Source organism: Hyperolius riggenbachi, chromosome 10 (assembly GCF_040937935.1).
Source record: "Hyperolius riggenbachi isolate aHypRig1 chromosome 10, aHypRig1.pri, whole genome shotgun sequence".
NCBI lineage: Eukaryota > Metazoa > Chordata > Amphibia > Anura > Hyperoliidae > Hyperolius > Hyperolius riggenbachi.
In genome coordinates, this window is record NC_090655.1 from 280,239,782 (window position 1) to 280,262,206 (window position 22,425).

At 53.8% G+C, this 22,425-nt stretch overlaps 1 protein-coding gene across 1 annotated transcript in view; it reads left to right on the plus strand.

Annotated features, from left to right (window-relative positions):
- Nucleotides 1-11,635, plus strand: part of LOC137535516 (zinc finger protein 432-like) — a 37,331-nt gene extending 25,696 nt beyond the window's left edge. Inside the window, exons 6-7 of the mRNA XM_068257357.1 lie at nucleotides 48-171; nucleotides 9,557-11,635. Coding sequence (XP_068113458.1) covers nucleotides 48-171; nucleotides 9,557-11,064 — 1,632 coding nt within the window. The 3' untranslated portion in view covers nucleotides 11,065-11,635. The remainder of the gene's footprint in view (nucleotides 1-47; nucleotides 172-9,556) is intronic.
- The last annotated feature ends 10,790 nt before the right edge of the window (nucleotides 11,636-22,425 follow it).

The following is a 22,425-nucleotide window of genomic DNA, read 5'->3' on the forward strand; positions in this document are numbered from 1 at the left end:
CCGCAAGGGGTGCGTCTGGATGGTGACACTATTATTGTGTGTTTCAGGTTCCTGTAAGGTGTCAGGATGTCAGCATCTATTTCTCCATGGAGGAGTGGCAGTATATAGAAGAACACCAGGACCTCTACAAGGACGCCATGATGGAGAATCAGCCGCCCCTCACATCACCGGGTAAGAGGAGACTTTCAGGTCTTGTAAAGGAGAGGGCAGTATGGAGGGTACACCTACATTCTCTCATCATCTGATAAACATATACAGGCAATGGGAGGAGAGGGTAGAACAAGCAGCCGAGAGGGGAGGCGGAGCAGCTGGGAGAAAAAGGCAGACCGAGTACCCTGGAGGAAAGGGAAGGTAGAGCAGCTTGGAGGAGAGGAGTGGTGTTACAGCCTGGAGGGGAGGCGGAGCAGCTGTGAGGATAGGTGGAGCAGCCAAGAGGAGAGACTGGCAGTTGAGAGGAAAGGGAAGGTGGAGCAGCCTAAAGGAGAGGAGTGGTGGTGCAGCTTGGAGGGGAGGTGGAGCAGCCAAGAGGAGAGACGGGCAGCCAAGAGTAAAGGGAAGGTGAAGCAGCCTGGTGGAGAGGAGTGCTTTTGCAGTCTGGAGGGGAGGTGGAGCATCTGGAAGGGGAGGTGATGCAGCCTGGAGGGGAGGTGGAGCAGCCAAGAGAAGAGACTGGCAGCTGAGATGAAAGGGAAGGTGAAGCAGCCTGGAGGAGAAGGGAGGTGGAGCAGCCTGGAGGGGAGGTGGAGCAGCTGGGAGGGGAGGCGGAGCAGCCAAGAGGAGAGAAGGGCAGAGGAAAGGGAAGGTGCGGCAGCCTGGAGGAGAGGAGTGGTGCTGCAGCCTGGAGGGGAGGTGGAGCAGCCAAGAGGAGAGAACGTCAGCTGAGAGGAAAGGGAAGGTGGAGCAGCCTGGAGGGGAGGCAGAGAAGCTGGGAGTGGCGGAGCAGCTGGGAGGAGAGAAGTGGCGGAGCCAGGAGGAGAGACCGGCAGCTGGGAGGAAAGGGAAGGTGGAGCAGCCTAGAGGAGAAGAGTGGTGGTGTAGCTTGGAGGAGAGGTGGAGTAGCCTGGAGGGGAGGAGGAGCAGCTGGGAGGGGAGGTGGAGCAGCCAAGAGGAGAGAACGTCAGCTGAGAGGAAAGGGAAGGTGGAGCAGCCTGGAGGGGAGGCAGAGAAGCTGGGAGGGGAGGTGGAGCAGCTGGGAGGAGAGGAGTGGCTGAGCCAGGAGGAGAGACCGGCAGCTGGGAGGAAAGGGAAGGTGGAGCAGCCTACAGGAGAGGAGTGGTGGTGCAGCTTGGAGGAGAGGTGGAGCAGCTGGGAGGAGAAGGGAGGTGGAGTAGCCTGGAGGGGAGGAGGAGCAGCTGGGAGGGGAGGTGGAGCAGCCAAGAGGCGAGACCAGCAGGTGAAAGGGAAGGTGGAGCAACTGGGAGGTGTTAGAAGCTTCCAGGTTATTGCAATGTATATTCCTCATTTACTTCAAAGAACCACTGTTTCAGCAAGACTATATTCAGAGTTCTCCCTTAAGACACATTCTAGATAAACATAATTCTGAGGATTTTTAGTGGTACATCTGTGCTTGGCAGGGAAGCGAGGTAAGTTAGTGTTATCTCACTGATGTCCCAGACTGCCAGGCACTAGTGGGGTAAACAGTGTTGTGTCTTTTTTTTATATTTCTGGAAACAAGACAACAGTTTCTCTGAAGTCCGGACGTTCCAGTTATGGCTCAGAGCACCCTGAGCTGTGTAGTGGGATTGCAGTACATCACATGTTCATGGAAGCCAATAGAAAGCTCCTAATGTGAGGGACAGCTGGCCACGCCCACATCAGGATGTTACAATGTAATCCTTGGTAAACAGAAGGTTTTTCTGTATATAAGAGAAACTTCTTGTTTCCTGGAGCGCTCTCTTTCTTTCCATCTTAGGGGAAGGAACACACTAGGCAGAATCGCATGAGTTTTCTCCATAGCATATAGTGGGAAATGCAATTCTGCCTTGTGTGTTCCTACCCTGACTTAACTTACTTCACACAGCCTAGATTAAGTTTCCTGAGGCCGAACCTGGGTCAGTTTCATAGTGCTGACTTATGACTGCAAAGTAACGCCCACGTTCTGCAATGATATCCATATTCTTGCTTTTCTGATGTGATGAAGAATGCTGCTATGCCCCTTGTATTTCTGACTGAAGCCGATACATTTCCCTAACTGCTTGAGAATGTCTATGATCCACATCAATATCTGCTACAGCTGGGAGAATGTCAAGCTTCTAGGTGCAGTCATCAGACTGCTGGTGACAAACGGTGGTTACCAAGGGCAACGACTTAATCACATTCTTAGAGGAGGAGAGGGGAGGCCGAGCAGCTGTAAGGGAGATGGAGAAGCCAAGATAAGAGGCCAATAGAAGTCTTATCAAATCCATACTGCCACACACTACAAATTTTTTTTTCATCAGTGCTGCAGTGCAGGGCCAACTGTCCTCTCAGGACCCCAGCGCACTCCCCTGTCCTCTCAGGACCCCAGCGCACTCACCTGTCCGCTCAGGACCCCAGCGCACTCCCCTGTCCGCTCAGGACCCCAGCGCACTCCCCTGTCCGCTCAAGACCCCAGCGCACTCCCCTGTCCGCTCAAGACCCCAGCGCACTCCCCTGTCCGCTCAAGACCCCAGCGCACTCCCCTGTCCGCTCAGGACCCCAGCGCACTCCCCTGTCTGCTCAGTACTCCAGCCCACTCCCCTGTCCGCTCAGGACCCCAGCACACTCCCCTGTCCGCTCAGTACTCCAGCACACTCCCCTTTCTGCTCAGGACCCCAGCGCACTCCCCTGTCTGCCCAGGACCCCAGCGCACTCCCCTGTCTGCCCAGGACCCCAGCGCACTCCCCTGTCTGCCCAGGACCCCAGCGCACTCCCCTGTCTGCCCAGGACCCCAGCCCACTCCCCTGTCCGCTCAGGACCCCAGCGCACTCCCCTGTCTGCTCAGTACTCCAGCCCACTCCCCTGTCCGCTCAGGACCCCAGCGCACTCCCCTGCCGCTCAGTACTCCAGCGCACTCCCCTTTCTGCTCAGGACCCCAGCGCACTCCCCTGTCTGCCCAGGACCCCAGCGCACTCCCCTGTCTGCCCAGGACCCCAGCGCACTCCCCTGTCTGCCCAGGACCCCAGCGCACTTCCCTGTCTGCCCAGGACCCCAGCGCACTCCCCTGTCTGCCCAGGACCCCAGCGCACTCCCCTGTCTGCCCAGGACCCCAGCGCACTCCCCTGTCTGCCCAGGACCCCAGCGCACTCCCCTGTCTGCCCAGGACCCCAGCGCACTCCCCTGTCTGCCCAGGACCCCAGCGCACTCCCCTGTCTGCCCAGGACCCCAGCGCACTCCCCTGTCTGCCCAGGACCCCAGCGCACTCCCCTGTCTGCCCAGGACCCCAGCGCACTCCCCTGTCTGCCCAGGACCCCAGCGCACTCCCCTGTCTGCCCAGGACCCCAGCGCACTCCCCTGTCTGCCCAGGACCCCAGCGCACTCCCCTGTCTGCCCAGGACCCCAGCGCACTCCCCTGTCTGCCCAGGACCCCAGCGCACTCCCCTGTCTGCCCAGGACCCCAGCGCACTCCCCTGTCCGCCCAGGACCCCAGCGCACTCCCCTGTCCGCCCAGGACCCCAGCGCACTCCCCTGTCCGCCCAGGACCCCAGCGCACTCCCCTGTCCGCTCAGGACCCCAGCGCACTCCCCTGTCCGCTCAGGACCCCAGCGCACTCCCCTGTCCGCTCAGGACCCCAGCGCACTCCCCTGTCCGCTCAGGACCCCAGCGCACTCCCCTGTCCGCTCAGGACCCCAGCGCACTCCCCTGTCCGCTCAGGACCCCAGCGCACTCCCCTGTCTGCTCAGGACCCCAGCGCACTCCCCTGTCTGCTCAGGACCCCAGCGCACTCCCCTGTCTGCTCAGGACCCCAGCGCACTCCCCTGTCTGCTCAGGACCCCAGCGCACTCCCCTGTCTGCTCAGGACCCCAGCGCACTCCCCTGTCTGCTCAGGACCCCAGCGCACTCCCCTGTCTGCTCAGGACCCCAGCGCACTCCCCTGTCTGCTCAGGACCCCAGCGCACTCCCCTGTCCGCTCTGGACCCCAGCGCACTCCCCTGTCCGCTCAGGACCCCAGCATGCTCCCCTGTCCGCTCAGGACCCCAGCATACTCCCCTGTCCTCTCAGGACCCCAGCGCACTCCCCTGTCCGCTCAGGACCCCAGCGCACTCCCCTGTCCGCTCAGGACCCCAGCGCACTCCCCTGTCCGCTCAGGACCCCAGCGCACTCCCCTGTCCGCTCAGGACCCCAGCGCACTCCCCTGTCCGCTCAGGACCCCAGCGCACTCCCCTGTCCGCTCAGGACCCCAGCGCACTCCCCTGTCCGCTCAGGACCCCAGCGCACTCCCCTGTCCGCTCAGGACCCCAGCGCACTCCCCTGTCCGCTCAGGACCCCAGCACACTCCCTTGTCCACTCAGGACCCCAGCACACTCCCCTGTCCGCTCCGGACCCCAGAGCACTTCCCTGTCAGCAAACTACCCTGTCCGCTCTGGACCCCAGCGCACTCCCCTGTCCGCTCTGGACCCCAGCGCACTCCCCTGTCCACTCAGGACCCCAGCGCACTCTTCTGTCCGCTCAGGACCCCAGCGCACTCCCCTGTCCGCTCAGGACCCCAGCGCACTCCCCTGTCCGCTCAGGACCCCAGCGCACTCCCCTGTCCGCTCAGGACCCCAGCGCACTCCCCTGTCCGCTCAGGACCCCAGCGCACTCCCCTGTCCGCTCAGGACCCCAGCGCACTCCCCTGTCCGCTCAGGACCCCAGCACACTCCCTTGTCCACTCAGGACCCCAGCACACTCCCCTGTCCGCTCCGGACCCCAGAGCACTTCCCTGTCAGCAAACTCCCCTGTCCGCTCTGGGCCCCAGCGGACTCCTTTGTCCGCTCTGGACCCCAGCGCACTCCCCTGTCCGCTCTGGACCCCAGTGCACTCCCCTGTCCACTCAGGACCCCAGCGCACTCTTCTGTCCGCTCAGGACCCCAGCGCACTCCCCTGTCTGCTCAGGACCCCAGCGCACTTCCCTGTCAGCAAACTACCCTGTCCGCTCTGGACCCCAGCGCACTCCCCTGTCCGCTCTGGACCCCAGCGCACTCCCCTGTCCACTCAGGACCCCAGCGCACTCTTCTGTCCGCTCAGGACCCCAGCGCACTCCCCTGTCCGCTCAGGACCCCAGCGCACTCCCCTGTCTGCCCAGGACCCCAGCGCACTCCCCTGTCTGCCCAGGACCCCAGCGCACTCCCCTGTCCGCCCAGGACCCCAGCGCACTCCCCTGTCCGCTCAGGACCCCAGCGCACTCCCCTGTCCGCTCAGGACCCCAGCGCACTCCCCTGTCCGCTCAGGACCCCAGCGCACTCCCCTGTCCGCTCAGGACCCCAGCGCACTCCCCTGTCCGCTCAGGACCCCAGCGCACTCCCCTGTCTGCTCAGGACCCCAGCGCACTCCCCTGTCTGCTCAGGACCCCAGCGCACTCCCCTGTCTGCTCAGGACCCCAGCGCACTCCCCTGTCTGCTCAGGACCCCAGCGCACTCCCCTGTCTGCTCAGGACCCCAGCGCACTCCCCTGTCTGCTCAGGACCCCAGCGCACTCCCCTGTCTGCTCAGGACCCCAGCGCACTCCCCTGTCTGCTCAGGACCCCAGCGCACTCCCCTGTCTGCTCAGGACCCCAGCGCACTCCCCTGTCTGCTCAGGACCCCAGCGCACTCCCCTGTCTGCTCAGGACCCCAGCGCACTCCCCTGTCTGCTCAGGACCCCAGCGCACTCCCCTGTCCGCTCTGGACCCCAGCGCACTCCCCTGTCTGCCCAGGACCCCAGCGCACTCCCCTGTCTGCCCAGGACCCCAGCATGCTCTCCTGTCTGCTCAGGACCCCAGCGCACTCCCCTGTCCGCTCAGGACCCCAGCATGCTCCCCTGTCCGCTCAGGACCCCAGCATACTCCCCTGTCCACTCAGGACCCCAGCGCACTCCCCTGTCCGCTCAGGACCCCAGCGCACTCCCCTGTCCGCTCAGGACCCCAGCGCACTCCCCTGTCCGCTCAGGACCCCAGCGCACTCCCCTGTCCGCTCAGGACCCCAGCGCACTCCCCTGTCCGCTCAGGACCCCAGCGCACTCCCCTGTCCGCTCAGGACCCCAGCGCACTCCCCTGTCCGCTCAGGACCCCAGCACACTCCCTTGTCCACTCAGGACCCCAGCACACTCCCCTGTCCGCTCCGGACCCCAGAGCACTTCCCTGTCAGCAAACTCCCCTGTCCGCTCTGGACCCCAGCGGACTCCTTTGTCCGCTCTGGACCCCAGCGCACTCCCCTGTCCGCTCTGGACCCCAGCGCACTCCCCTGTCCGCTCTGGACCCCAGCGCACTCCCCTGTCCACTCAGGACCCCAGCGCACTCTTCTGTCCGCTCAGGACCCCAGCGCACTCCCCTGTCTGCTCAGGACCCCAGCGCACTTTCCTGTCAGCAAACTACCCTGTCCGCTCTGGACCCCAGCGCACTCCCCTGTCCGCTCTGGACCCCAGCGCACTCCCCTGTCCACTCAGGACCCCAGCGCACTCTTCTGTCCGCTCAGGACCCCAGCGCACTCCCCTGTCCGCTCAGGACCCCAGCGCACTCCCCTGTCCGCTCAGGACCCCAGCGCACTCCCCTGTCCGCTCAGGACCCCAGCGCACTCCCCTGTCCGCTCAGGACCCCAGCGCACTCCCCTGTCCGCTCAGGACCCCAGCGCACTCCCCTGTCCGCTCAGGACCCCAGCGCACTCCCCTGTCCGCTCAGGACCCCAGCACACTCCCTTGTCCACTCAGGACCCCAGCACACTCCCCTGTCCGCTCCGGACCCCAGAGCACTTCCCTGTCAGCAAACTCCCCTGTCCGCTCTGGACCCCAGCGGACTCCTTTGTCCGCTCTGGACCCCAGCGCACTCCCCTGTCCGCTCTGGACCCCAGCGCACTCCCCTGTCCGCTCTGGACCCCAGCGCACTCCCCTGTCCACTCAGGACCCCAGCGCACTCTTCTGTCCGCTCAGGACCCCAGCGCACTCCCCTGTCTGCTCAGGACCCCAGCGCACTTCCCTGTCAGCAAACTACCCTGTCCGCTCTGGACCCCAGCGCACTCCCCTGTCCGCTCTGGACCCCAGCGCACTCCCCTGTCCACTCAGGACCCCAGCGCACTCTTCTGTCCGCTCAGGACCCCAGCGCACTCCCCTGTCCGCTCAGGACCCCAGCGCACTCCCCTGTCCGCTCAGGACCCCAGCGCACTCCCCTGTCCGCTCAGGACCCCAGCGCACTCCCCTGTCCGCTCAGGACCCCAGCGCACTCCCCTGTCCGCTCAGGACCCCAGCGCACTCCCCTGTCCGCTCAGGACCCCAGCACACTCCCTTGTCCACTCAGGACCCCAGCACACTCCCCTGTCCGCTCCGGACCCCAGAGCACTTCCCTGTCAGCAAACTCCCCTGTCCGCTCTGGACCCCAGCGGACTCCTTTGTCCGCTCGCACTCCCCTGTCCGCTCTGGACCCCAGTGCACTCCCCTGTCCACTCAGGACCCCAGCGCACTCTTCTGTCCGCTCAGGACCCCAGCGCACTCCCCTGTCTGCTCAGGACCCCAGCGCACTTCCCTGTCAGCAAACTACCCTGTCCGCTCTGGACCCCAGCGCACTCCCCTGTCCGCTCTGGACCCCAGCGCACTCCCCTGTCCACTCAGGACCCCAGCGCACTCTTCTGTCCGCTCAGGACCCCAGCGCACTCCCCTGTCCGCTCAGGACCCCAGCGCACTCCCCTGTCTGCCCAGGACCCCAGCGCACTCCCCTGTCTGCCCAGGACCCCAGCGCACTCCCCTGTCTGCCCAGGACCCCAGCGCACTCCCCTGTCTGCCAGGACCCCAGCGCACTCCCCTGTCTGCCCAGGACCCCAGCGCACTCCCCTGTCTGCCCAGGACCCCAGCGCACTCCCCTGTCTGCCCAGGACACCAGAGCACTCCCCTGTCTGCCCAGGACCCCAGCGCACTCCCCTGTCTGCCCAGGACCCCAGCGCACTCCCCTGTCTGCCCAGGACCCCAGCGCACTCCCCTGTCTGCCCAGGACCCCAGCGCACTCCCCTGTCTGCCCAGGACCCCAGCGCACTCCCCTGTCTGCCCAGGACCCCAGCGCACTCCCCTGTCTGCCCAGGACCCCAGCGCACTCCCCTGTCTGCCCAGGACCCCAGCGCACTCCCCTGTCTGCCCAGGACCCCAGCGCACTCCCCTGTCTGCCCAGGACCCCAGCGCACTCCCCTGTCTGCCCAGGACCCCAGCGCACTCCCCTGTCTGCCCAGGACCCCAGCGCACTCCCCTGTCTGCCCAGGACCCCAGTGCACTCCCCTGTCTGCCCAGGACCCCAGCGCACTTCCCTGTCAGCAAACTCCCCTGTCCGCTCTGGACCCCAGCGGACTCCTTTGTCTGCTCTGGACCCCAGCGCACTTTCCTGTCAGCAAACTACCCTGTCCGCTCTGGACCCCAGCGCACTCCCCTGTCCGCTCTGGACCCCAGCGCACTCCCCTGTCCACTCAGGACCCCAGCGCACTCCCCTGTCTGCTCAGGACACCAGTGCACTCCCCTGTCTGCTCAGGACCCCAGCGCACTCCCCTGTCTGCTCAGGACCCCAGCGCACTCCCTTGTCTGCTCAGGACCCCAGCGCACTCCCCTGTCTGCTCAGGACCCCAGCGCACTCCCCTGTCTGCTCAGGACCCCAGCGCACTCCCCTGTCTGCTCAGGACCCCAGCGCACTCCCCTGTCTGCTCAGGACCCCAGTGCACTCCCCTGTCTTCTCAGGACCCCAGTGCACTCCCCTGTCTTCTCAGGACCCCAGTGCACTCCCCTGTCTTCTCAGGACCCCAGTGCACTCCCCTGTCTTCTCAGGACCCCAGTGCACTCCCCTGTCCGCTCAAGACCCCAGAGCACTTCCCTGTCAGCAATCTCACCTGTCTGCTCGTGACCCCAGCGCACTCTCCTGTCCGCTCAGGACCCCGGCACACTCCCCTGTCCGCTCAGGACCCCAGCGCACTCCCCTGTCCGCTCAGGACCCCGGCACACTCCCCTGTCCGCTCTGGACCCCAGCGCACTCCCCTGTCCGCCTGCTCACTCCTCACATCTTCTTACTCTGTCCCCAACAGTGCACCTGTACCCAGTGACCCCACAGCATATACATTACATGAATATATACGTGCCACCGGGTAATGAGGAGCTGGTACTCTGGAGCTGATGGGAAGGACCGGTGAGTGTGTGTTCTGCTTCCAACACTCTGCACAGGCCCCAGAAGAGCACACTATAGATAGTGGGAGATCTGTCACTCAACCGCCACACACCTGACTGCCCTCAAGTGAGAGCTTCCTGTCTGGAGTGATCAGTAGTTTTTATCAGGCAGCCATATTGCAGCATTGATCTCCGGCAGATTCGATCGCATTGATCAGATCTGCCAGGTAAAATTGACAAGTGTATGTGCAGCTTTACAGTCCTCTAACAGGAAGTGATAATGTTTCTCTATTTGCAGCGCGGAGTCCCAGCATCAGGAACCTCTCAGAGACTCGTCTCTCTGTATCCACAGACTGTACAACGGATGATGTCACACCAGATTGTCCAGAAGAGAACCCCATCACCCCAAATACCTTCCCAAGATCTTCCCCTCCCCCCGGCTCTGGAGGGGCCCATTCTGGAAAACCAGGGGGGGAGGGATTCATCTGCTCTGAGTGTGGGAAATGCTACATGTACAAAACTAGTCTTCAGAGACACGCAAGAACTCACGCTGGAGAGAGGCCATTTTCAGCTGCTGAGTCTGAGACAACTTTTACCCCACACAGGCGTGAAATATCTTACAAGGCCGATAAGTACCATTATTGTCCTGAGTGTGGAAACCAGTTCCAAAATAAAGATCAGCTTGTCGAACATCAGAAAACTCGAGCAGCCAAGAAGCCCTATACTTGTCCTGAGTGTGGGAAATGGTTTGAGAATGAATGTAACCTCTCTTCACACCAAAGATGTCACAATAGTAAGAAGCCCTATTCCTGTTCCGAGTGTGGGAAATCTTTTGAGGAGAAAGCTCACCTTGCCATGCATCTGAGGTTTCATACAAGAGAAAAGCCTTATGCCTGTTCTGAGTGTGGGAAATGCTATGGACAGAAATCACATCTTGTGTTACATCAGAAGTCACACATGGTGTATGGTCCTTTTTCCTGTTCTGAGTGTGGGAAACATTTTGTAGAAAAAGGACAGTTCATCTTACATCAGGCATCTCACAGTGGAAAGAAGATACTTTCTTGTTCTGAGTGTGGGAAAAGTTTCACTTGTAAATCAGTGTTGTATCAACATAAGAAATCTCATACTGAAGAAAAGGCATTTCTGTGCTCTGAGTGTGGGAAATATTTTAAATATAAAGCACAACTCACTGTACATAAGAGGACACACACTGGAGAGACACCGTATGCATGTTCTGAGTGTGGGCAATCTTTTCTATACTCAGCAGAACTTACTAGACATCTGATGTATCACACTGGGGAAAAGTCCTATACTTGTCCTGAGTGTGGGAAAGGCTTTATAAATAATATATATCTAACCATACATATGAGAAACCACACTGACGAGAGACCATTTTCATGTTCCGAATGTGGGAAATGTTTTAAGCAGAAACCACACCTCGTTGTGCATCTGAGATCTCACACCGGTGAGAAGCCATATGCGTGTCCAGAGTGTGGGAAATGTTTTTCACAGAAACCACACCTTCGGGTACATCAGAGGTGTCACACAGGCGAGAAGCCATACGCTTGTCTGGAGTGCGGGAAACGATTTGCAAATAAAACGTATCTTACAACACATCAGAGAATTCATACAGGCGAGAAGCCATATTCCTGTGCTGAGTGTGGGAAATGTTTTAGTCAACATCCAGAGCTGGTTTTACATCGTCGCAAATATCATACAGGAGAGAAGCCATATTCCTGCCATGAGTGTGGGAAATTATTTGCAGCTAAATCAGAACTTGTGAGACATCAGAAAAGCAAACATTAATCTCCTGGTGCTGAGACCATGACCCCTGCTATAATACAAAGACTGCAACCCCGGCTATTACACCGAGAATGTGACCCCTGTGACCCCTACATAGAGAGAGAGACTGTAATCCTTGCTATTATATAGAGAGACTGTAACCCTTGCTATTATACAGAGAGACTGTGACCCCTGCTATTATACAGAGGGACTGTGACCCCTGCTATTATACAGAGGGACTGTGACCCCTGCTATTATACAGAGGGACTGTGACCCCTGCTATATTATGCATAGAGACACTAATCCTTGCTATTATATAGAGAGATTGTGATCCCTTCTATTATACAGAGAGACTGTGACCCCTGCTAATATACAGAGAGACTGGGACCCCTGCTGTTACACAGAGAGACTGGGACCCCTGCTGTTACACAGAGATACTGTGACCCCTGCTGTTAGACAGAGAGACTGTGACCCCTGCTGTTACACAGAGACTGTGACCCCTGCTGTTACACAGAGAGACTGTGACCCCTGCTGTTACACAGAGAGACTGTGACCCCTGCTGTTACACAGAGAGACTGTGACCCCTGCTGTTACACAGAGAGACTGTGACCCCTGCTGTTACACAGAGAGACTGTGACCCCTGCTGTTACACAGAGAGACTGTGACCCCTGCTGTTACACAGAGAGACAGTGACCCCTGCTGTTACACAGAGAGACTGTGACCCCTGCTGTTACACAGAGAGACTGTGACCCCTGCTGTTACACAGAGAGACTGTGACCCCTGCTGTTACACAGAGAGACCGTGACCCCTGCTGTTACACAGAGAGACCGCGACCCCTGCTGTTACACAGAGAGACCGCGACCCCTGCTGTTACACAGAGAGACCGCGACCCCTGCTGTTACACAGAGAGACCGCGACCCCTGCGGTGACGCAGAGGCCGCGACCCCTGCGGTGACGCAGAGGCCGCGACCCCTGCGGTGACGCAGAGGCCGCGACCCCTGCGGTGACGCAGAGGCCGCGACCCCTGCGGTGATGCAGAGGCCGCGACCCCTGCGGTGACGCAGAGGCCGCGACCCCTGCGGTGACGCAGAGGCCGCGACCCCTGCGGTGACGCAGAGGCCGCGACCCCTGCGGTGACGCAGAGGCCGCGACCCCTGCCTGCTGTTACACAGAGAGACTGCGACCCCTGCTGTTACACAGAGAGACTGCGACCCCTGCTGTGACGCAGAGACTGCAACTCCTGCTGTGACGCAGAGACTGCGACCCCCTGCTGTGACGCAGAGGGACTGGGACCCCTGCTGTGACGCAGAGGCTGCGACCCCTGCTGTGACGCAGAGGCTGCGACCCCTGCTGTGACGCAGAGGCTGCGACCCCTGCTGTGAAGCAGAGGCTGCGACCCCTGCTGTGACGCAGAGGCTGCGACCCCTGCTGTGACGCAGAGGCTGCGACCCCTGCGGTGACGCAGAGGCTGCGACCCCTGCGGCTTCAAGTTAGATAGGAGATTATATTCTCTGATGACAAAGTGCCTTTCTTTAATTACCTGGAACATAAGAGCATCCTTCAGTCAGGCAGCTCAAACAGGTGCGATCCCCAGGCTGGAAAGGACCACTGTGCTCTGCTGCTGCCAGAGAAGCCTACAGCACAGCAGGGGGGAGACACCCGGGAGACAGAGGTTTTACTATGTACAGCACAGCAGGGGGGAGACACCCGGGAGACAGAGGTTTTACTATCTACAGCACAGCAGGGGGGAGACACCAGGGAGACAGAGGTTTTACTATCTACAGCACAGCAGGGGGCAGACACCCGGGAGACAGATGTTTTACTATCTACAGCACAGCGGGGGGTAGACAACCGGGAGACAGATGTTTTACTATCTACAGCACAGCAGGGGGCAGACAGATGTTTTACTACTTACAGCACAGCAGGGGGCAGACACCCGGGAGACAGATGTTTTACTATCTACAGCACAGCAGGGGGCAGACACCCGGGAGACAGATGTTTTACTATCTACAGCACAGCAGGGGGGAGACACCCGGGAGACAGAGGTTTTACTATCTACAGCACAGCAGGGGGCAGACACCCGGGAGACAGATGTTTTACTATCTACAGCACAGCAGGGGGGAGACACCCGGGACACAGATGTTTTACTATCTACAGCACAGCAGGGGGGAGACACCCGGGACACAGATGTTTTACTATCTACAGCACAGCAGGGGGGAGACACCCGGGACACAGATGTTTTACTATCTACAGCACAGCGGGGGGTAGACACCCGGGAGACAGATGTTTTACTATCTACAGCACAGCAGGGGGCAGACAGATGTTTTACTACTTACAGCACAGCAGGGGGCAGACACCCGGGAGACAGATGTTTTACTATCTACAGCACAGCAGGGGGCAGACACCCGGGAGACAGATGTTTTACTATCTACAGCACAGCAGGGGGCAGACAGATGTTTTACTACTTACAGCACAGCAGGGGGCAGACACCCGGGAGACAGATGTTTTACTATCTACAGCACAGCAGGGGGCAGACACCCGTGAGACAGATGTTTTACTATCTACAGCACAGCAGGGGGCAGACACCCGGAGACAGATGTTTTACTATCTACAGCACAGCAGGGGGCAGACACCCGGAGACAGATGTTTTACTATCTACAGCACAGCGGGGGGCAGACACCCGGGACACAGATGTTTTACTATCTACAGCACAGCAGGGGGGAGACACCCGGGAGACAGATGTTTTACTATCTACAGCACAGCAGGGGGCAGACACCCGGGAGACAGAGGTTTTACTTTCCTTGCCTTTTCATGTGGACCTGAAATATGGTTTATGATAAAAGTTGATGGATTAAGGATCCAATCAATTGAACTATTTGTCGTATTGGTAAACCTTATTGCAGATGTAAAGCTTCCACTCTGGAAATATAGAGACTTTCAGAGGTTTGTCAGGGAAACCTTCCCCTTTGAGGAGTGTAACTTTTGTTATTATTATTATTATTATTTAGTATTTATATAGCGCCAACATCTTCCGCAGCGCTGTACAGAGTATATATAGTCTTGTCACTAACTGTCCCTCAAAGGAGCTCACAATCTAATCCCTACCATAGTCATATGTCTATGTATGTATTGTGTAATGCATGTATATTTTAGTCTAGAGCCAATTTAGGGGGAAGCCAATTAATGTATCTGTATGTTTTTGGGATGTGGGAGGAAACTCGCGTACCCGGAGGAAACCCACACAGACACGGGGAGAACATACAAACTCCTTGCAGATGTTGACTTGGCTGGGATTCGAACCGGCGACGTAGCTGTTGATGGTGATGGTCTTGCAGAGATTTTACAAGTGTCCTTTCATAAAATGTACCCCTTACATGTAAAAGCAGATGTTCTTCCTTCCCCATAGAGTAATTTAAGTCCTTGCTAGCCAACTGGTTTTCATTACTAGGGCTGAAAGAGAATATCACTAGCCAAAGCATAACAAAAGGGCCATTCAGTTCTGTTTTAACCTCCTTGGCGGTTAAATTTTTTTGCCAAAGAGGCTGCATTACACTTTTTTTTGTAATTTTTTTTTTCTGTTTCATGTAGCTACCCGAGTAGTAGCTACATGAAACACCACTAGAGGGCGCATCTAGTCCGATCGCCGCCGGCAACAACAGCAAACAGGAGATTGCATATAGAACGCGCTCTCCTGTTTGGCTTCTCCTGTTGCCATGGCGACGATCGGAATGACGTCATGGACGTCAGCCCTTTGCGCTGCCCGGGAGTGATTGGTCTGGGCTGCGCAGGGCTCTGGCGGGGGCCCTCTTCCGCCGCTGCGTGCGGCCGATCGCCGCGCGGCAGCGCCGATCAAGCTGTACGATCAGGCCACGCGTACAGCACTTTACAGAATTTAAATCGCCCCACCAGGGACTGAGATATCCTCCGAGGCGGCTTACCCCGAGCTCAGCTCGGGGTTACCGCTAAGGAGGTTAATTGGCTTGACCACGTGTCATAGAAGATTGAAATGTAAAACTTTCAAGAGCGAGTGAGCAATTATATGCAAATGTTATGCAATTTTATTGATGACCAGATACGGAGAGATACTTAATCCTGTTTTATACACTCTTATTTAATAAATGTTAAAAACATTTTATATTCCCAGCGCTAAAACTTCAACATCTGTTAAAACAAGTATTGTAAATGTTCAAGATTCTTGTGGGGACGTATCTATTGATAATGAGAGGAGGCAGAATGGGATCTAATGGATCTAATGGATCTAAAAAAGAAAGGGCGCAGACTAGAAAGACAGTGGCGTAAATTAGGGTCTGAGGAGCACAAATATTGCCTAGTTCAACACCTCAGACAATACCAACAAGCAATAACCAAGAAAAAAATCAGACTTTATCTCACACAAAATATCTACCACCAACAACAGAGCTGCTCAACTCTTCCATACGGTGGAATCACTCTGCAGTCCTTCCTGCCTAAAAGCCCCAACCACATTCTCCAGGGAAAGGTGTGAAGAATTCTCTGCCTTCTTCACAAACAAGGTGTCTACCATCCGTGCCAGCATTACACCAACAACATCAATTGACCACTGGACTTTGCATATGCCTACTACCGTACCACCATGGCAAGTCTTTGACACTCTGAGTGAAGAAGATTTTGGAATTCTCATTCAAAGTCTCCGCCCAACTACCTGCGACCTGGATCCTGGCCCAACTGGATCCTTAATGCAGTGCCCAGAGCTGATTAGGCCAGCACTTCACAAAATCACTCAGTGCTCCTTGCAAAGTGGACTTTTCCCAGAAGAACTAAAGAAAGCAATCATAAAACCCCTCTTGAAGAAACCATCACTAGATCCTGATTCTGTGGCCAACTACAGAGCTGTGGCGAACTTACCATTCCTGTCAAAAGTTATCGAGAAAGCAGTCGCCAACCAGCTAGAAGCCAGGCAGATAACAACATCTTTGATACTTTTCAGTCAGGATTCAGGAAAAGGCACAGCACTGAAACGGCATTAGTCCGAGTAATGAATGATCTACCTGATTGCTCAATTCTGTTTCTTCTTGACTTGTCTGCAGCATTTGATACTGTGGATCATGAAATACTAATCCAGCGACTGATTAATTACTGTGGCCTAAGGGGTACTGTTCTTAGCTGGTTTCAGACCTTCCTATCTGGCAGGACACAGCAAGTATGTCTGGGCACACACTACTCTAATCCAGTGCCACTTGCCTATGGAGTTCCACAAGGTTCTGTACTATCAACATTACTCTTTGCAGTCTACATGCTCCCACTGGGCAAAATAATCCAGAACTATGGCCTAGGATACCATTGTTATGCAGATGACACACAACTGTATCTGTCCTTCAAGCCTGGCACCAAGACCCATCAGCATCCATAAATGCGTGTCTACTGGATTTACAAAATTGAATGAACACCAGCTGATTGAGGCTGAACTCTGACAAAACAGAGGTGTTGGTGGTAGGTGGTCCACACATGATGGATAAAGTTCAAAACACTCACCACCTCAAACTAGCAATTGGGGGAGATACTGTACAGTATAAAGACTCTGTGCGAAACCTTGGGGTGATCCTGGATGGAAATCTAAAACTCAGACAGCAGGTATCAGCTGTCGTCAAGTCTTCCTTCTTCCATCTAAGAAATATAGCGAAAATCAAACACCTTATCCCAGCTGAAGACCTACCTACCTGCCCTGGTTCATGCATTTGTATCCTCCCGCCTAGACTACTGCAATGCCCTGTTCATTGGATCTACAGAAAAGGTTCTGTGCCCCTTACAGCTAGTACAGAATGCTGCAGCCAGACTACTAGCCAACGCCCCCCGCAGCTCACACATCACCCCAGTACTGCAATGCCTCCCGCAGCTCACACATCTCCCCAGTACTGCAATGGCCCCCGCAGCTCATACATCACCCCAGTACTGCAATGCCCCCCGCAGCTCACACATCTCCCCAGTACTGCAAACTCTTCACTGGTTGCCAGTAAAATGGAGAATCAATTTTAAGATCTGCCTGCTGACATTCAAGGCTCTACACTACATGGCACCCAAATACATAGCGGATCTATTGGAACTTTATGCCCCTTCACGCACCCTCCGCTCTGCCAACAAGATGAAGCTGGTTATTCCCAGGATACACTTAACATTTTGTGCTCGGGCCTTTTCCTATGCAGGACCTACTCTATGGAACTCACTTCCACAATCAGTACGAGAGGCTCCCTCTCTGGACAGCTTTAAGAAAGGCTAAAAACTCACCTCTTTTCCCGAGCCTTTGAGACTGCATAATGCAGGGTCACAGCGCTTTGAGTCCCCAGGGAGAAAAGCGCTATACAAATATTATTGTTATTGTTGTTTTTATTGTTATATACACACACACACCACATACACACACACCACATACACGCACACAACACCTACCACGTACACACCACATACACACACACCACATACAAACTACACACAACCACATACACACACCACATAAAAACTACACACACAAAACCACATAAACACATACCACACACATACACACACCACATACACACACATACATGCACATACACACCACATATACACACACATCTACTCAGGCACGCTATAATACACAGACACAAATCCATATGTCTTCCTACACAGACCTACATTGAAGACAAAGAACCATCATTCTTTTTCATTTTTGTTTGAAATCTTTTGTAGCTATTTTTTATTATGCTATGAAGAATTGTACTATGGACATTGTATTTTTATAAATTGGTGAGTTAATAAACTTCACTTAAGACACTTCAAGGCTGTGATAAGTGTTATTACCTTAAAGGGACTCCGAGCAGTGCAAAAACTATGGAAAGATGCATATCATTTTAAAGCTCTCTTTCTCCTCTTTCCAGTGATATATAAACCGCCACCCTACGCCTTTTATTTTTCGCTATTTCCGCGATTGAAATTGCCACGGCCGCGATTTCAATCGCGAAAATAGAGAAAACTAAAAGGCGTAGGGCGACGATTTAGGTGTCGCCAGAAAGAGGAGAAAGAGAGCTTTAAAATGATATCCATCTTTCCATAGTTACATTGTATTACACAGGGCGACTTTTTCTGCTGAATGGAGCTGCAGAATTCGACAAAAAGTCGCCCTGTGTAATACAAGTAACTATGGAAAGATGGATATCATTTTAAAGCTCTCTTTCTCCTCTTTCTGGTGACACCTAAATCTCCGCCCTACACCTTTTAGTTTTCTCTATTTTCGCGATTGAAATCGCGGCCGCTGCAATTTCAATCGCGAAAATAGCGAAAACTAAAAGGCGTAGGACGGCGGTTTATATATCATTGGAAAGAGGAGAAAGAGAGCTTTAAAATGATATGCATCTTTCCATAGTTTCTGCACTGCTCGGAGTCCCTTTAAGTTATTGTTTTTTGTTTAATAGGACTACGTTTCTTTTATGCTGTTGTTCTAAACTTTCTAGTCGATGGAATAATTTGACTGCAAAGGTCATAGTGCCTTGTTACTTATAGATATAAGTTCCAGCTTATTGGGGCTCTCTCAGCCCTCTGCTCAATAAGCTCATGATTGTCCTTTCCTGGAATGGGGAGATGTTAATCTGCGTCTCCTTGCATTCTATGGAATGACAAATTGAAATAAGTGTATGACATAAATCTTCACACCATCATTGTTTTTCATATATCCTTCATCTTATCTAAATTGTTAATATTTCAATAGAGACAGCTATTTTCTAACAGTATCTATCATTTCATGTTGTATCATTTTATGTGATAACAATATATTATTTTACATCTTTCAATTCTGAGTTGACATTGCATGTAATATGTGAATCTGGCTAAATTGCATGACATTATTAATCAATAAACCTGTCATGGAAAAAAAATAGACACTTCAGCCAATCAGCCTTTTGTTCTAACATCAGAAGCAAGCACTGGAAATATTATTTATGACATCTTCAAATTTATAACAGGACCTGAACTCTTGCACAAGACAGAAGAGAAACCGAGATAAGTGCACCCTCTATGTATTTAGTATGTATTTAGAGACAGTGTAATTTCCTCTCATTTGTGTCTAATCACAAGCTGGAATTTGATCTCTCCCCTGTGTCACATGACTGCCACGGAAGAGATGGCAGATGAGCTCGTTTGAAAGCACAGATTGTTAACAATATGTCTGCTTCTATGAACCAGGAAGTAGAAACTGTGCAGATTTATTTTAGGATCTGTATCAGCCATAACAAAGTATTTGTATTTTGTTTAAAGGTTATCGTGCTGTTGTGTATCTTTTAGAGCAGAGAGGGCATTCTGAGTTCAGGTCCGCTTTAAGAGGTACTGTACTTGTGAAAAGTATATCGTTGATTGCTAATATCCTGCTGATCATCAACATACCCCTTTTATGAAGCTGGCATAAGACGCAACCCCGTTATTCAACTTCTGAGGGAGGGAATGTCACACCCTATTTATGTCTGGTATTAATGTGATCCATATTCTTTGAGGTTTTTCAATTTGCTATTATTATTTGTGTGCAATGAACATTGCCTGAATGAAATATAGACCAATCATATATTTGAAGCTTATATTTCCAAAAGTCAGGGGTCAATAACCCTCAGAGCAGGGGCTGAACCTGAGCTCCGCCCTCAGAGCAGGGGTGTATAAGAGAGAACACTGCATTTTCAGACTCAGTTCTCCATTTTGACCACAACCGAAGCTAGCAGAGAACCCAAGGCTGGCTACCATCTTGCTTGGACCTCCACAAAGTACAGATTTCTTCCAAATCCTTAAGAATTAATTTTCTTTGTTTTTCCATTTTACTTTATAATGTGGCTACTATTGTAGCCATTGAAGTATTGTATTGTTTCAGTAATTTTAGATTGTTAACCCTTTCTGCTTAGTCCAGACTAGCTAGCGGGTCCCTCTTTTCCCGAATAAAAGAGGTGGTGGCAGCCTTGTAACAAAATTGTGTATATTGAAGTGCTTGTGTCACTCACAGGTTCCCTTCTGGTCTGTCTGTTTGCCCAATTCCAGCAGTTTCGGCGCATTGATTGCATCCATGAATTTGGATGGTCTTTGGCCTGAAGCAGATTGGGAGGCATTGAGTGGTCTGGTCAGTAGGGGGTGTGTGACGCCTGCTATTATGGAGAGTCTGTGGCCACTCTTATTACACGCAGAGACTGTGAGCCCTGCTGTTCCTTTAACCTGTAGGGGACCGCCTAACGCCGATCGGAGTAAAGTCCTGGGACGGGGATTCGCAGGAGATCGGAGACTGTTAGACAGCAAAACCGCCGTCCGTACAGCACTGCAATCTAAGGCAGCGCTGTACTGGGGACAGCCGTGTGACACGGCTGTCCCGCTATTAGGCTCAGGGGTGATCCGCTGTCATAGGCTGTAGACTATGACAGCCGATCACAGTGATTGGCTGGTGGGGGGAGGGTGGGGAGGACTATGAAAATAAAAAAAAAATAGCTATATTTAAAAACAAAAATTGGCTAAAAAAAAAAAAATCCTAGGAGCGATCAAAGCCCACCAACAGAGAGCTCTGTTGGTGGGCTGAAAAGGGGAAATCACTTGTGTGCTGAGTTGTGCGACCCTGCAGCGAGGCCTTAAAGCTGCAGTGGCCTAATTTGTGAAAAATGGCCTGGTCTTTAGGAGGGTTTAAGCCCTTGGTCCTAAAGGTGGCCACTAACGGTCCAATTTCTAGTGAAAAATCATTTAAGCAATCAGAAATTCCGATCAGATTGGTTGCAAATAATCTCTGTTGGGCACAATGGATTATGAACGATTCGTTGTCTGACTGGATTCTCATCGAAACCAAAATTTGAATTTTCTTGTTGGTTGTGATAGATAGAAAGCAAAGATTGGTTCGTTGATGGTATAGTGAACGATTTCACTTCCAATCAGAATTTCTGATCGCTCTAATGATTTTTTGCTAGAAATTGAACCGTTAGTGGCCACCTTTAAGTGGTTAAGGCCTCTTTTCCACGAGCAGTTAAACTGCGTGCTCAGCAAGCGGTTACCAGGCAGCAGTGAGCAGTTACCAGGCAGCAGTGAGCAGTTACCAGGCAGCAGTGAGCAGTTACCAGGCAGCAGTGAGCAGTTACCAGGCAGCAACAAGCAGTTACCAGGCAGCAGTGAGCAGTTGTGAGAGTTTGAGAGGCATTTCACTGCCTATCAACTACCTGTGGAAAAAAGGCCTCACTGTGTTTATTGAGGTAAATCAGAAGAAGAAGAAAAACAGGAGGAATACAATTTATGGTAAGTGAAAAAGCGTCAAAACAAATACCAAATAACAAGGTATAAAAGAGTACAGAGAAATATGATCTCGCTTTTATGTAGGTGATTTATGCTTCACATAATCCACCATAACCCCGGATTTTAATAACCTGTAAAGGAAATGCACATAGCAAAGAAATGAACAGCGCTACTTAAAAACAGATAAGTGCCTACCTGCAAAAGAGTGCAAGCCCCACTTGTGGGATATAATACACACCGAGCATACACATAACCTGTCTACCACTGGAGGAGGATGTTGGTTTCCTGTAACAGCTTGCATGCAACCTATTAAGTACTCGTCCCTCCCACTGCGGAGAAGTCAACCCCCTATGGGAGGGGACCTAACACTAAATCCTAACCTATACATATGCATAGCCTGGGTGCGCTACCAAGTAAAATCGAAAATTGCGCAAAAGGTGGATCAGCGCATCACCAGGCCGCCTCCGAATGGCCTCCAATCAGAGGTGCGCTGAGCCCCCCCAGAGACTGCAAACGCACCTTGAACCCAAACAGAAGCTCTGCATATACACCAAAAGCAAGGCTGCTAAGTGGGAGCAGCTGACCAAAAATGAATTAAATTAGTACATAGCAAAGAAATGAACAGCGCTACTTAAAAACAGATAAGTGCCTACCTGCAAAAGAGTGCAAGCCCCACTTGTGGGATAAAATACACACCCAGCATACACATGACCTGTCTACCACTGGAGGATGTTGGTTTCCTGTAACAGCTTGCATGCAACTTGTTAAGTACTCGTCCCTCCCACTGCGGAGAAGTCAACTCCCTATGGGAGGGGACCTAACACTAACTAAATCCTACCTATACATATGCATAGCCTGGCTGCGCTACCAAGTAAAATCGAAAATTGCGCAAAAGGTGGATCAGCGCATCACCAGGCCGCCTCCGAATGGCCTCCAATCAGAGGTGCGCTGAGCCCCCCCAGAAACTGCAAACGCACCTTGAACCCAAACGGAAGCTCTGCATATACACCAAAAGCAAAGCTGTTAAGTGGGAGCAGCTGACCAAAAATGAATTAAATTAGTACATGGCAAGGAAATGAACAGTGTTATAATTTAAGTAGGCCTCAGTTATTTGGACTGAGTTAGTCAAAAAGGCTT